Source organism: Trematomus bernacchii, unplaced genomic scaffold (assembly GCF_902827165.1).
Source record: "Trematomus bernacchii unplaced genomic scaffold, fTreBer1.1, whole genome shotgun sequence".
NCBI lineage: Eukaryota > Metazoa > Chordata > Actinopteri > Perciformes > Nototheniidae > Trematomus > Trematomus bernacchii.
This window is the reverse complement of record NW_022987313.1, coordinates 11,321,315-11,335,678: the sequence shown is the minus strand read 5'-3', so window position 1 is coordinate 11,335,678 and position 14,364 is coordinate 11,321,315. Positions and strand designations below refer to the sequence as shown.

General features: G+C 42.1%; 1 protein-coding gene across 1 annotated transcript; it reads right to left on the bottom strand.

Annotated features, from left to right (window-relative positions):
• Positions 1–146: 146 nt before the first annotated feature.
• si:ch211-195o20.7 (cytospin-A) lies at positions 147–14,183 on the bottom strand. Its single transcript, XM_034120166.1, has 12 exons — positions 13,911–14,183; positions 13,256–13,371; positions 9,970–10,554; positions 9,717–9,769; positions 4,003–4,514; positions 3,505–3,601; positions 3,305–3,371; positions 2,664–2,724; positions 2,257–2,353; positions 1,987–2,103; positions 1,843–1,902; positions 147–1,733 (listed from the first exon to the last, which is right to left on the bottom strand). The coding sequence occupies exons 2-12, from the start codon at positions 13,293–13,295 to the stop codon at positions 1,644–1,646; spliced, it is 1,779 nt and encodes a 592-aa protein (XP_033976057.1). The 5' UTR covers positions 13,296–13,371; positions 13,911–14,183; the 3' UTR covers positions 147–1,643.
• Positions 14,184–14,364: the final 181 nt, after the last annotated feature.

Here is a 14,364-nt window from a genome sequence, read left to right as displayed (position 1 = left end):
CTTACTACCCAAAAAAGAACATAAAGCAATATTGACTATGCCAAAAGCCCAATAATGCTCCGCCTCAGTCTTTTTATTGCAAGTGTTCCATGTCAAAGTTTTGTTTTTAAGTCACTTGTTTACACAATACCCACACACTGTTTGTTGCTTCATATTAACATTTTATTTCTTTGGTGTAATTCTTCACACTAGTTACATATAAACATGTTTTACAATGCTCCATTTCCACAACAAAAGGAGTATTCTTTCCAATATTTTAGACAAGTACAACTTTGGCAAAAATAACTCGGCTTTGAACTTGTCAAAACAGCACCAGCTCCTCAGTTTCTTAGCCCCGGTGTAGTACGAGGGTGCGTTTGTGCATCTGTGAGGCTTCAGGTGTGATGCGAGGTGATGTCGCAACCCAATGCGTAAGCCTGTGTAGGCTTGTATTTGTTTATGCTCTATTTAGAACCTGTTATGCAGTTACGTAACATCTGTATTGTACATTATTACATTCAAACACCAACAAGGTGCTGACAAAAGTGCATATTTACAGAGTGCTTAAGAACCAGAATAAAAGAAGAATCTTGGCAGAGCATCACAGACAGAAGGCAAAATAAAACATTGGCAGATAAAAAGTGTGCAGTTTTAAGACTGCCTACAGATTTGATGAAGGTACATGATGCGATACAGTACTTTTGGGAAGTGAAGTACCAGTGTGGAGACATTGACAGCAACTGTACTTGTACAAATACATTCCTCATAATGCTATAAAATGTACTCTTGTGTTGTTCGTGCCAGTTGATTTCTGGGATTTATTTGCTCTTAATGAAAATTAAATGTAATTGGCAGTCAAGATAACTCTTGGCAAGATAAGATAAAAAATATCTTGTCCTCACAGTTCACAAATTGTTAGGAAATATACGTTTTGAGTTTGAAAAACATAAAAAACATGAATATCTAATTATCAAATTAAGATTATTATATTTTTCAGTAATTATAATGATAATATTATTAGTTCTTCAATTTCACTACTGCTTACATTCTGCTTCCTAAAGGTCTTTTAGTGGCATCTCACCGATTCATTGCACATGGCACAACACCTGCTTTTACAAAGTGTAATGGGGGCAAATGATAAACAATCAGCCACACTGATTATTCATTCAGTGTGTTCAATGAGGCCCAATTAGTAATAAATAAGTGTTTTATTAGTCTTTCCCCTCCTTCTCAGTTAGACATCTACTTTTACTGTGTCTGAACTCTTGAGACTTCATACTTATGTATGTGAAATTTCAGCTGCTTAAGTATATCAATAATATAAGATTGCTTACAAAAGTGACAAGGTATTACTCTCCACTTCCGTGGGACATTTTCAAAACGTTTTGACAGAAAACCAAGCAAAATGAACTGTAAATCACAGCAGCAAATTAAGATTTTCCAAATATTTCTTATTTTGTGACATCAGGTTTTCGTCAGGTATTTTGATGTCAAACTGTAGATTTGAATGTCTTTTTTTGCTAAAAAAATTATTTCGGAAACACACAACAAAAGTTATATTTTCAGGGGGGGCCATCGTTATAAACAACTTATTTTATACAGTATCTTCTTAAGAGTTCTTAAGGATCCGCTGTGTTAGAGTTGTCTGTCAGTACCTCCGAGGGTCACATCTCAAAGTGACGGTAGATGCTCTCCACGTAGCTCAGGACCCTTTGCCAGTCAGGACCGCCTCCTCTCAGCATCTCCTCTACCGTCTGTGGAGCACAGATTTAAAATACGCTCATAAGCTTAACCTCGCATCTATCATAGGAAAAATATGATTCTTTATGGGGTTTTTTTATTCATAAATGCCCCAAGGCTCACCAGGGTTGGTGCAATCCCAACCGTCTCTCCTGTTTTGAATGCCATACTGAGATTCTCCTTCTACAAAGAGAAAAAGGGATTGGTAAGAGGAGCGACATTCAGTAAAGAACCTGTTCCTCTCCCTCGCACAGGCACAGTCCCTACCTTGTTCTCTGGAGTGAGGCTGGTGTAGGGGATGTGTGAGGGGAGGTAGGTGTGGTACACGGCACAGAAGGCAAGACCGTCGGCCCAGCTGCTGCTGAAGTTGGTGATGTCGATATTCTGCATGGAGGGAAAACACTGATAGATTAGGCTAACATATCTTCAGCCGCTCAAATATAAAAATGTCCTGCTTTTCTCGGGCTTATATCATATTAAACTGAATATCTTTTAATTCAATATCTTGTTTTTTTGACAGACGAATCAAAGTGTCACCTTATAACCTTGTGTCCGACTCTGACACCAGCGGAGCAGAGAGTTTCTCTTCGAGCCTCCATGGCGACGCAGCAGCATGTTGAAACCATCCTGGGATCTAACAACAACAAGAGACACGGCGCTGCAGGGCTTATCAGATGGACATTACAAAAACCAAAAGAGAAACCTAATGAACAAATCCATTCAAGTATAAGAGGTGTTGGGCTACAAAAGAGAGCTTTTCGAGACAAAGCCACTAATTAGTCTGATTGTGTCCTTGTGGGAATTGTGCGTGTGTGTGTGTGTGTGTGTGTGTGTGTGTGTGTGTGTGTGTGTGTGTGTGTGTGTGTGTGTGTGTGTGTGTGTGTGTGTGTGTGTGTGTGTGTGTGTGTGTGTGTATGTGTGTGTGTGTGTGTGTGCAGACTCACTTGGTGGGAGGAAGCTCAGTGAGGGCAGAGTTGTATTTGTTCAGAGACTCCTCACGTCTTCCTGTAAAGACAAGCAACCATATTTACTGAACATCACAATCAAGCCATTATAGATGCTAACATGAACTTTCACTAGTCTTTAGTTAAAGTTTCACTTTCACAATGAATAAACAGCACTTATTATAATAATCTTGAAAGTGAAGCTTTAAAAAAAAAAGGTGCCCTTTTTCCTGTGTACAAACACAATTAATATGGCCTTTCAGTGTTTCCTACTTCCTCTTAAAACTCCCTTGAAGTCTAACAAATATGCTGAATGCATTTCCTTCAGTCTATATGCTTTTTTAACCTGAATATAATAAATATTGCACTGTTCACAATTATGTTTGCTTAAGAGTTGTCTTCTTCTTTATTGGGTTTTTTGGCATATTGCTTCACCTAGTGTAACCACCATCCGTTATCCTTCCTGTGCATCCTAATGCACATGTACAATACAAACAACCCACTGCTGCTAGTGTTTAAAGACTCTACGGGTTATTCTTTAACCATTTTTGGAAGTGAAATAACGCTAAAGCTATACCAAATAACACAAGCATCCTGTGACACACTGTATACAGGCCCTTTGTACACACACACATACACACCTGTGTCGGAGCTTGACCTGCTGTCTTGCCAATCCAGACTTCTTCTGCCTTTTGGTTGCACCGAGTTCTTTCAAACAAACAAAGATTTGAATTTAGATAAAGTCATTAAATGAACAGCGAACCATCGACTACAAGCATTTGCTTTTTTGGCCAACCACCAAACTCTAATGAAGGATCTTCCTCGGGTCAAAGTATTTCACCTTGTTTGAAGGTCCAAGCGTTGAGGCAGTATTGGGCTGAAGGGTTCCATTCGGCCCGGTGGGGGATACTGAGGGGGCCGGTAATCTGGACAGGCTTCTGCAAACATCAAATCACATTGTAAGGAGAGCAGACCCAATAAACTAAACCAAACGTTTTAAATGGCATTTTTGGACAGCTGTTGCACTTGGCTCCAGCTGTAAATGCTGTTTAATCTGTCCTGAAGTGGCCTTGTGAAGACTTGGGTTGAGTACAACTCATTCAAAAGAAACCGCAACCACAGTTCTGCCCAAATATGGAGATTGTTATCCATTGGTCACTGCTATGTCAGAGACAAAAAATGTAAGAATGAATTGATTGTGATTGCGTTTTTTTTTATATCTGACTGTCGAAACACATTAAAGTGCCATCTACAAAAAAATATGTTTTAGTTATATGTTGCTGAAATACAATTTGTTTCCCTGTATTCCCTGAAAAGCACTAGGTCAACACTATCTCACCTTGACCTCTCTGTAGTGACCGTCCTTCGTGTCTCGCTGGTTCGCACCTCCTCTCCACTCCTGTCCTCATTGGTCACATTTCTCAGGTAACGCTGAGTCACACCTTTAGAGTCTGTCCTGGCCTCCTCGCTCACAGTATTCTTCGTCATCTCATTCTGACTCCTACTCTCCAACCCCGACCTGAACGCCCCCTTCTCCCTGCCTCTCTGGGTCCCTTCTTTGCTTTCACAGCTGTTGGTTGGTTGGCCATTGGGCCTCTCTGCTTCCTGACATGGAGCCCGGGCGAGAGTGGCCTGTCTCTGCTGGCTCTCCTTTAACTCCCCTCTCAGGGTGACTAGTTGCACATCAGCCTCCTTTAGTCTCTGCTGGGAAGCGGTCAGCTCCCTCTCCACATCTTTGTGCGCTGTTCGGATGGCGGTGAGCTCTTCTTCTGCCTCGGCTCTTAGACGGTCCGCCACTGACACCGCCACCTGTAGGTCTGCCTGGAACTGCAGCCATTCCCCGCGCTCCGTCTGGAAGGGAAAGAGCAGGGGCGTTTATGTTGCGAACACTGGTATTTTTATACGATTGATGGTGCTTTACATCAACTAGGGATGGGATGATGAAGAATTGTAAGGGATGCACCGATTGGCAGGACGTTGGTATCAGTTGATGTCCACTCTATTTACCATCATCAGTTTCCGATAAAAACGTCTTTGCTGAATCTTTATTGTTTGAGTTACTCGTGAATATACTCATAAGTGTTGAAAAAGCTGTCTAGTTCAACATCATGGGAGAGCACAAAAAAAAGAGCCGAATTAAAAAAAACTGAAATTATCTGGTAAGAAAGAACAGAACATTATTTAACTATTTTGTCACATTTTAATTATACAAGTTATAATAATTGAAGATTGATTGATCGTTGGCCAGGATAATAATAATAATGAACTCATCTTTTTTTAAGTCGTCCCATGCCTAATATGAACACGGACTGATACTTGTGTTTTAAAAAATAATAATGGGCTCTGGTTTCAGACAGAGGGTGAAAAGAGCTGCTGAAGCACAGGTAGTATGAGAAAAATAAAGAGCTTTTTGAACAATAAAGCATGTGAACATGTCACAGTAGAGTAGAGGCACAAAATACAGATTTGAAGCAGAATATGTCTTTTTTAACATAAACTGCTTTTCTTTTTTATAGGTTTTGTTAAAGATTGCCTGAAAAAGTCCTTCCTACAAACACTAATACTAAATGTATTATTACTTGTGCAAATCATTTGCTACACCAACTTTATACACAGCATTCAAAGGAAAAAAACTGGATGAGACTGCCAAAAACAAACATAGCTGAACCCTAAGCAGACAGGCTATAATCAAATGAACAATCGATTTCCATTTGGCCCTCATTAGGAGAATACATAGAGCCGAACTGAGCGACAGGCCTCAGCAAGCAGAGAAGAGTAGAGCTGGCAAGTCAACTCTAATGAGGCATAGCTGAAGTTCAAGCAAAAAAGGTTTTTCTCCTGTCATATAAAAAAAAATAACTACAAAAAAGATTTGCTCTTGAAGAAGAAGAAAAGCCCCTTAAAATAAATCTTGGTCAGACAGCAAACACGATTCAATTTCAGGAGCGTGGCCAAGGTTGCATTGTGAAGTGCATTCTGTTTCCAACGACTATCAGCACAGTTAGAAGGAAACCTTACATGGGACAGATTCGGGTTTCACATTTTTGAGCATGAGGGATGTTGAAAACGTTTTTCATATTATAAGAGTATTCTTGCCTCGCACGCCTACAAACACAGCTTGGACATCAAAGGTCACTCTCTGTGCTAATGAGGGTAAACGCAAGGGCATTCAATAAAATCAAATAACCATCATCATAAAAGAAGAAGAGGATTGAGAAAGACAGAAAAGGAGAGAGGAAGGACAATACAATCATGGAGGGATTTTAATAATGTTAGGACAGTGGAGCAATATAAAGACAGAGAGACAGAGATGTAAGGGAGTGCAGAGGAGGGAGGAGTTGGGAGGGTTTAGTAATTAGATGAAGAATGGATGGAGATGTGGAGGAGGAGGTGATATCTGAGCCAAGTCGCTCCCTCGTCTGACCAGTGACTCAAGACCACAGCTGGACCCGATTACACTGGATACACACATATCATATTCCCCTGTTCTCTCCCACACATTCGTTATTCTTTTACCTCACCACCAAACCACATTGTCAAGATTTCTCACACCCACACATTCAGGGGTAAGTTGGAGCCCTAGCAACATGTTTTTGGAAAAGTTCTATGATTAATAATAGTATAACACATATTTGGAGTTGAATCCTTCAAGTCTAAATATGTGTTATCTGGATGTAGACACTCCAAATAGAGCATGTCTGTTTGAGGAAACAGGAAGGGGCGCTCCTCATGTTCACACTGAGATAAGGGTGTGGGTTGTAAGTCTTGAGACACACACACACACGCTCCCTCAAGAGCTGACCTAGTGACCCACTGCAAGACCAGATGTGGTACCCAGCACACACACACAGATACACTTGCCTGTCTATACTCTTGATGCACATCTGAGTTCCTGACAACGTCCTGGAAAGTGTCCAGCACACTAGGGCATTGTTTCAGTGTGTGTGTGTGTGTGTGTGTGTGTGTGTGTGTGTGTGTGTGTGTGTGTGTGTGTGTGTGTGTGTGTCAAGTAACTATCTGTCCCTGTTTTACCTGTACACCCAGTCTGTCTTATACATACTTGGGGAAACATCCCAACTCTGTAATGGTTCCTCTGTCCTGGTGTATATTCCCAAACAGTGGTTGAATACACTGCTATGCCTATTATGGGACATTTCATTCCCTTTACAACAGTCACACATTGACAAAATGGGCAAATCCCCCCGACTGGCACATGAAAATAGCTTGGTAGCGCCTACAAGTCCCATGTATAAATGTCCACACAGACATCAAAGAAAAAGGGGTGCCAAGTCACCGCCGTTTGCTCAGCGCTGCGAATTCAACACAGCATGCACACAAGCCTCCTGTTCCTCCCAAACACACTAAATGTTCCTTTTACATCTGAACAGCCTCCAGATACATGTCCTTTTTGAGTTAGAAGAAGCCTTTTGAGGAGAAAAGAGAGGGAACATGGAGATCATTCTTGGAAATCTCCAGCAGCGTTCACCTGGAACTGATTCCAAAGCAGGGCTTTAAGATTGACTAAATCTCCAGGAGGGAGTGACCAGCCACCCACGCACACACCCACTACCCAGACATGAATGGGGTGTTTTCAATGTTGTTGGTTAAGACAATGGAAGACTGGTGGTGCGTATAAGCATGGACAGATGGTACATCGGATAATATCCTTAGTAGGTCGCTGCACATTGGGTAATCATGTGTCTTCAGAATTCAGTTTACAAGACAAGAACTACATTATGGCTGCGGACAGACAGAAAGAAAGACATTAGCATTTGGGAATGCAGGGCTAAAGAACTGCGGAGGAGAGGCCTAGCTCACAGAATGTGACTGGAAGAATAATGGCTACTTAAATTGTACAAAAAAAAAAAGGAGGTCACAGCTAAAGAAAGAAGTCTTAAGCAACTTGGAGTCAGATTAAAGATGGATGGATGTGAAAGAGCAGAGTTGGAGGCGAGGTAGCGATATAGAGAAGGGGTGGGGAGAAGAAAGGGATGAGATAGAGAGGAGCATTGCAGCAAATAGTTGGAGGGTAATTGTTCGGAGTTCTTGTGCTCACAGAGGAGCGGTCAGCTCTCTGATGGAGAAAGAATGAGGGAATGAAGAAAAGGCAGGGCCGGGGAAGGAGCGGGGGGGGGGTTCTATACAAAGCTTAAAACCAATTGTGCAAGCCAAGACTTTCAATCCATCTGTACGTGTTTGTGAGACTTCTGTCTCACGTGGAACACACACACAAAACACAGGGTCAGTCAGTCACTGCAGGCCTCGCCCCCACCTCGTCACACGGCACAAAACAAAACAAGTTTTGTCTCCTGAACAGCCGAATGTGAACCCCCTCCTCCGCACTGCTCTCCCCCTACTCTTGCTCACCACAAAAAGCCTCCCAGGACAGCAGAGCAGACAGAGGGTTCATAAAGTCCAGCTTTGGAGGCTTATATTGCCCTACCGAGGGCCCATGTAAACACAGTGTTGGATCGCCCCCCGATTTTTAATACTCAGCTACCTCTCAGTGGTGTACCACAGTCTCTCTGAGGTTTAGCTGGAAAGGCTTATAGGTCCCTTGCAGAGATAAGGGATTGTGGAGGGTAGAGTAGAGATGTGACAAGGAAGCACATGATTGCCATGTGTGTCAGATAAGCACTTCATTGTAATATAATGATTAAATAATTCTGAGAGGAGAGGAGTAAAAAGATGGGGATGAGGAAAGCACACCGTCATATCCAAGCTGTAGTAATCTGTGGCAGATCTGGAGGAAGCTGGAAGCCTCTGGCTACAATCCTCATAAGGGAGGGTCAGGAATTGGAACGAACGACTGACAGGAAATTACAGCAGCATATCACCATCCTCATAAGACTGTGGAACGCCCCAGCAATAGAACTGAAAAATGCTTGCAGAATTGACATTCTTATTGTACATGGTTTACATAAGGTTTTGGGGTTGGAACCTAATCATGGGTGAATCCAAAATAACTGGTGAGACCCTACTGGACAAGAGTTTTGAGGAAGTCAAAGGAAGAGAAATACATGTGTGTGATGGACTTTAAGACTTACTTTAAGAAAATAAAGAAACAGACTAAAATGTAATACTTTTGTTTCAACTGTACAAGCATGAGATACAAGCAACTTTGACAGAAGATGATCTCAACGATTTTCCTCTTTTGGGCCTCTCAGGAGAAGCATAGGACAGGAAGACCTCCATTAGTAAAGCTGCAGCTCCCAGCGGGGCCCTGTCTAAGGCCTATTGTGATAGTGAGGGGGGTGGAGGGCGACATGGTGTGTTATCTCCTGGATGAGTTCACAAGCACTACTCTGATTTATGTGTAATTACAGTGAGTGACTTCCTGTTTACATGGCTATACTAGGAATGTTGGCAACAAAAAGAGATAGGAGAAGGTACATCTTACTGGGAAAGCAAAGCAACATTTGGAAATAAACCTGAAAACTACAACCATTAGAACACTGAGGTATTTTTAGTCTCAATGTGGTCCTTAATTTACTTTGTTAGCAAAACCTGCTCCTTCTAGTTACCATGACAGGTTAATTGAATAACTTTAGGAATTCATAGTGCTTTTTAAAAAGACTGTAGCTAGCGTATTAAGCTTAGCTAAATGAGTTTGTTGAAAAGTCAATATTTAGTTCATTTGTTTTAAAATGAGAAACCCTGTAAAAGGGGTGTTAATGAGCACTTTATACACGATAGTAGTAGAGGTAGTGGTAAGCTAGTTAGCAGCTAACAAGCTAACCTTTACATTGGAGCAGATTAATCCATGTTTACACTTCTGCACTTGTAGTTTTTCTTTTAAATGGCTAGAAAATGAGATACCATACTCCAAACTGTATATATAATAAATATGGTTGTTTATACAGCTTCATGTAAACCACTAAACTGGACAAGATTCCTGGGCCTACTTCAAATTGTTTAGGCTAAGTACACTTGCTGTTTGGGGTAGGGGCAAAGTAAATGGTCAATTACCTTTAGTATGACACAGACCACACAGACAAAAACTAGAGAAGAGAAAAACAGCCAGTATATATTTAAAAACAACAATCATCTCACCTGTAAAGTACCCTTCAAACTCTTCACTTCTCTCAGGAGATGATTCAGTATCCCTGGGTGAAGGATACAGAAATGTCAGAAGACCTCACATGCATATCAAATACATATTACAAATGTAAAAGAAATGGATTTGCCCTTCTCAAAGTAGGGAAATGTTAGGCCACCAATGAAATGGCAAGTTTTATTACTCAAACTGAAATTCTGCAGTCTATACTTTTTAAGGAGTATATAAAATATACTGTATAAATCTTACCTGCTGTGTTCGTGGCCCCCTCCTGACTGGCAGTGATACCCAGTGTCGTCTTGCACTCCCTCAGCAGCTTCTCAAGCTCCTCTCCCTGGCTGTCCACAGGCTCCTGAGCGGGCAGTAAAGACTGACTCGGACCACTGTCTCTTTCCCTCCAGTTAGAGGAGAGGCCCCCCACAGGTGAGGCACTACACTGAGAGGAGGTGCTCTTTGTGGGGCTGATGGCAACAGTCTTCCCTAGGGAGACCGGAGGGCGAGTCGTTGAGGTAGGAGGACCCCCATTCCTCCCCAAAGCAGCTTGTCCTCTACCCACAGTACTTCCTGACTTGTTGTGCAGCGGGCTAAATCCAGGGCCAATGGTAGAGCTGTTAGAGCCGACTGGTGGATGAGGCTTCCAATCAGGAGGGGGTCCTGATGATGGTGCTTTCTTCCCACTGGGTGTGAGGACTGGGATTGGAGGTGGAGATGAAACTGGGGCTGCAGGGGAAGGTTGAGGTGAAGCAGGGAGGAGTTGGGGGATACCAGGGATGAAATCTGGAGCATCACTCAGTGGAGATGCCGGAGGAGTGTGGAAACTGTCACCAGGGGCCCCTGAAGAAGAAAAACAACTGCATTTATTGCAAATATTCTAAAATGTAAAATATGCTTCTAATATTAGTTATCAGTTGTTATTCAGAAATAATGCAATTCCTTAGTGTATATCCTCTGTGTTTGTGCATGTATATCCTCCCCTGTGTGTGTAATGTGTGTAAACAACATGGAGAAAGAAATGTCCCTGTAAGGGATTAATAAAGTATGTCTTCTTCTTCTTTCTTCTTAAACTAGACTATATCAAAACTTGTTTCGAGTGCAGTGGGGTCTTTAAAGTTATGAATAATTGTGAGACACACAATAAAAAAAGAACTGAGTCAACTGAGGAACTGAATCATGAACAGAAGGAATGGGAAAAATCCGTTCAGTGGTAACTAGTCTGGCATGTTGACACTGAAAACACCATTCAGTGAGGGGACCAGACCAGAAAACATCCAGGCCATGCCCCTGAAGATGAATGCTTGAATACAGACATTCCTCTTGGACTGCTCATCCACAATGTTGTAAGACACTCATTCTCCATATTCAGGAACACACATACAAAGGACAAATGTTGCCCATCCATAGAGCAATTTGCAGCAGTCAGGCGCAAATAAGTTTCCAAACTCTTTTACTTTTTGGCTCAGCACTTCTTGTCCGTAACAGCATGCCTCTAATAGCAAGCCCCAAGACTGTTTTTCAGGTCTCAGGCTCGAAAATGACATTTCCAGAACAAATGACCATAACTACACTTCTAAAAGGGGAAAATTAATAATCTTTTTTCTCAAAGTAATGATAAACCTGTGAGTTGGATGTAGAAAAGTCAGAATCAATATACAGTAGATGTTTTTTATTTGAAAGAAAATTCAGATTGAACATGGAAAAAACTGTAAATGATAGTGTCCGTCCAAACATTTTTTTTTACTTATAGTGAAAACTACCCTTGGATGATGGTAAGGTAGACTAAAAGCTTTAGGAATCCAAAGTACAACATATAATAAGTACCCTGTATCAAGATTGATGCAAAACAAATGATTTGACCTTTTTAGAGAGGTTTAGCAAAAAAAAACTCCACCTCTGGGGTGATTTGGGTGGAAATGAGCGTTTTTACCGTTTCTCTGGAACCCATTGGTCGATTTTGGTGATTGACATCTCTTTTTTACCGTTAGAGCCAATAGAATCGAAGGGGAGTTTTCACATAGACACCAACGTTAACACAAAAAGGTGGGGGCTTAGCGCATGTAGTTTTGCATGAGAGTGAAGCTATCTCTCGCTCTGACATCTGGAAACGGAAAAGCAGTTTTATTGCTCATGGATTATCAGAAATAATTTCAAAGGGACACAGACACATTGGATTAACCTATGGATTAACTTCAGCAGCGTTTTTATCGTTTTAATGCCTTTGAAGACCAGTTTTGACCAGACAACGACCAAGGTAGGCCATGTTGCCGGTTTTAGCTACCAAACGCCACATGTTTTGATGTCTGTTCTTGTTATTATCAAGTTCTTGATCATAGAGTGATGATGTATGTACCTATCGATTCTGTGTCTTCTCACGATGCTAGTCGATATGTTGGATGTGCAGAAAAGATAAATAATAAGGGTTTTATGAGTGAGTTTCTGTGCAGTAATCTGTTAGCATTTTTCGCTCGTTGCTAATTCAGAGGCTCAGCGTTAGCATTGTGGGGTTTTTTTGAAAAAAAAAAAAAAAGATCAGTTAGCTGAGTTTCTTCCCGTTACATGGACATAAAACATTCATAGTTTATTACATCTTAAGAAGCCCTCAGACACTTTTGCTTGCAGATGTTGTGATTTCGGCCCCTTCGGCGGGTCCGTGGGGCTTAAGAGGTTAAGACGCTATGGGAACCACTACGTGTCTCCTTCATTTCTTTTCTCCTTTTCCTTGTTTGGACAAAAGCTTCACTGCAAGCAAAAGTTATGTTTTTTCCTTACATGCTGTATGAGCAGCAGTCAACATAGTTACCTATGCACCACCTGCTGAAGGGCGAAGTCCCTTTCTCATGCCACCCCTGCGTTTTATTTCTTCATTCCAAACCTTAATGTGCTCGTCCAACCATGCACACGAGTGGCAGGTTGACTGAATGAGAGAGCGTGTGTGTGTGTGTGCGTCCATTGAGGTGTGTGTGTGTGTGTGTGTCACATAGCATTAAGCTTCCTATGATTAATCCGCTGCCCTTGTGCTGAGCCGGGGAATTCTGCCGATTCATCACAGCTGGCCCGGCAGGGCCAGAACGAATCACATAGGGACGCGAGGAGAATGACCACTCACTGTGCAACACACAGGAGGGCTGCCAAGAATCCTGCTGCCGCTCAACACACACACACACACATAGCCTTTCCGCTTGCTTCTCCTTTTGTTGCCTTCAATTTCCTGATTGCCCCTTATCCACCCCTCTTTCCTCCAGTCTCTTCCTGTATTTCTCTACGTTTTCGCTGCACCATCTTCATTCTACTACATGTATCAGAGCCTCGAGGTGTGCTGGCTGTATTCTCAAAGAATGTCAAAACATAAGGCCAACACACACACACACACATTGCCAGTCGTCTGTGTGTACTGCCAAACATTAGAAATCCATTTCAGCATGCAGAGACAGATCAAAGGAGAGTCAAAGGAATAGAGCTTGTGTGTGTGTGTGTGTGTGTGTGTGTGTGTGTGTGTGTGTGTGTGTGAGTGTGAGTGTGTGTGTGTGTGTTGTCCTACCTGTGGGTCCATGGCCGTCCTTGCTGGAAAAGTTACCCATACTACAGTAGTGGGGGCCACTGGTGGGGCCCTGCAGGTGCTTGATGCTCTTTAAGTTAGCCCAGACCAAGGTGGCACTGTGGAGGTTACACACACACACACACACACACACACACACACACACACACACACACACACACACACACACACACACACACACACACACACACACACACACACACACACAAAGATGATGAAGTCATGTAGCTGCTCCAGCTGATTTATTATCCAGTTTTGAACAGAACCAAACTTAAAGCACTTTATGTTCATGATAGACCATGTGACAAACAAAGCGGTCATATACATCTTAATAATGAACTACAGAAATGCACCAAACCCGATATTCTACAATAAGGGCAGTCCAAACAACACACAATAATTTTTATTTGGCGGAACTTATTTGAGCAAAACCTATATTTATATATAAAATATAATTATATTCTGACTAACGCCATTGATTTGACATATTTCCACATAAGCCATCAAAGAGTTTGAAAACGCGTTTACAAAAGTAACTTTACTTTTCGCCCACTACGTTAAAACCGACAGTTGTATTCTTAAAAGCAAAACAAAGCGGATACAAACCCTGTAGAGTGGATAAATAACTCCCAGATACCTTTTGTTTGGAGTTTGGTAAACTCTTCTTCTCCACGCTCTGCTCCTCTCAGCGCCCTCAGCCAAGCGCTCTGCCCTGCTGTGTCCTCGCGGAGGGGGAACGGTAACGGCAGAAAAACAAATGAAACTGCATTTCCTCCGAGCAAAGGTCAATCCGAGCTACATGTTGCTGCATGAAACATCTTGATAAGAACATGAAGCGTGATTTAAATCCGAACATCCAACCGAAGAGCGGAAAACAAACTCTGGACATCGATGAGCGTTGGCGCCGATAATTCCCGGATGTGCCCACTAGAGGGCACCGGCAGGCCATGTTAGGAAGAACCTGTTGCCTTTGGGGTGGGGGCCCTTCCTCATTTATCTCTGACCTAATATTATTAAGCTGACTCTCACAGACTGGTGACCCACTGACCCACAGCTCTACAATAAAGCTTGTATTTGTACTGGATTTAATG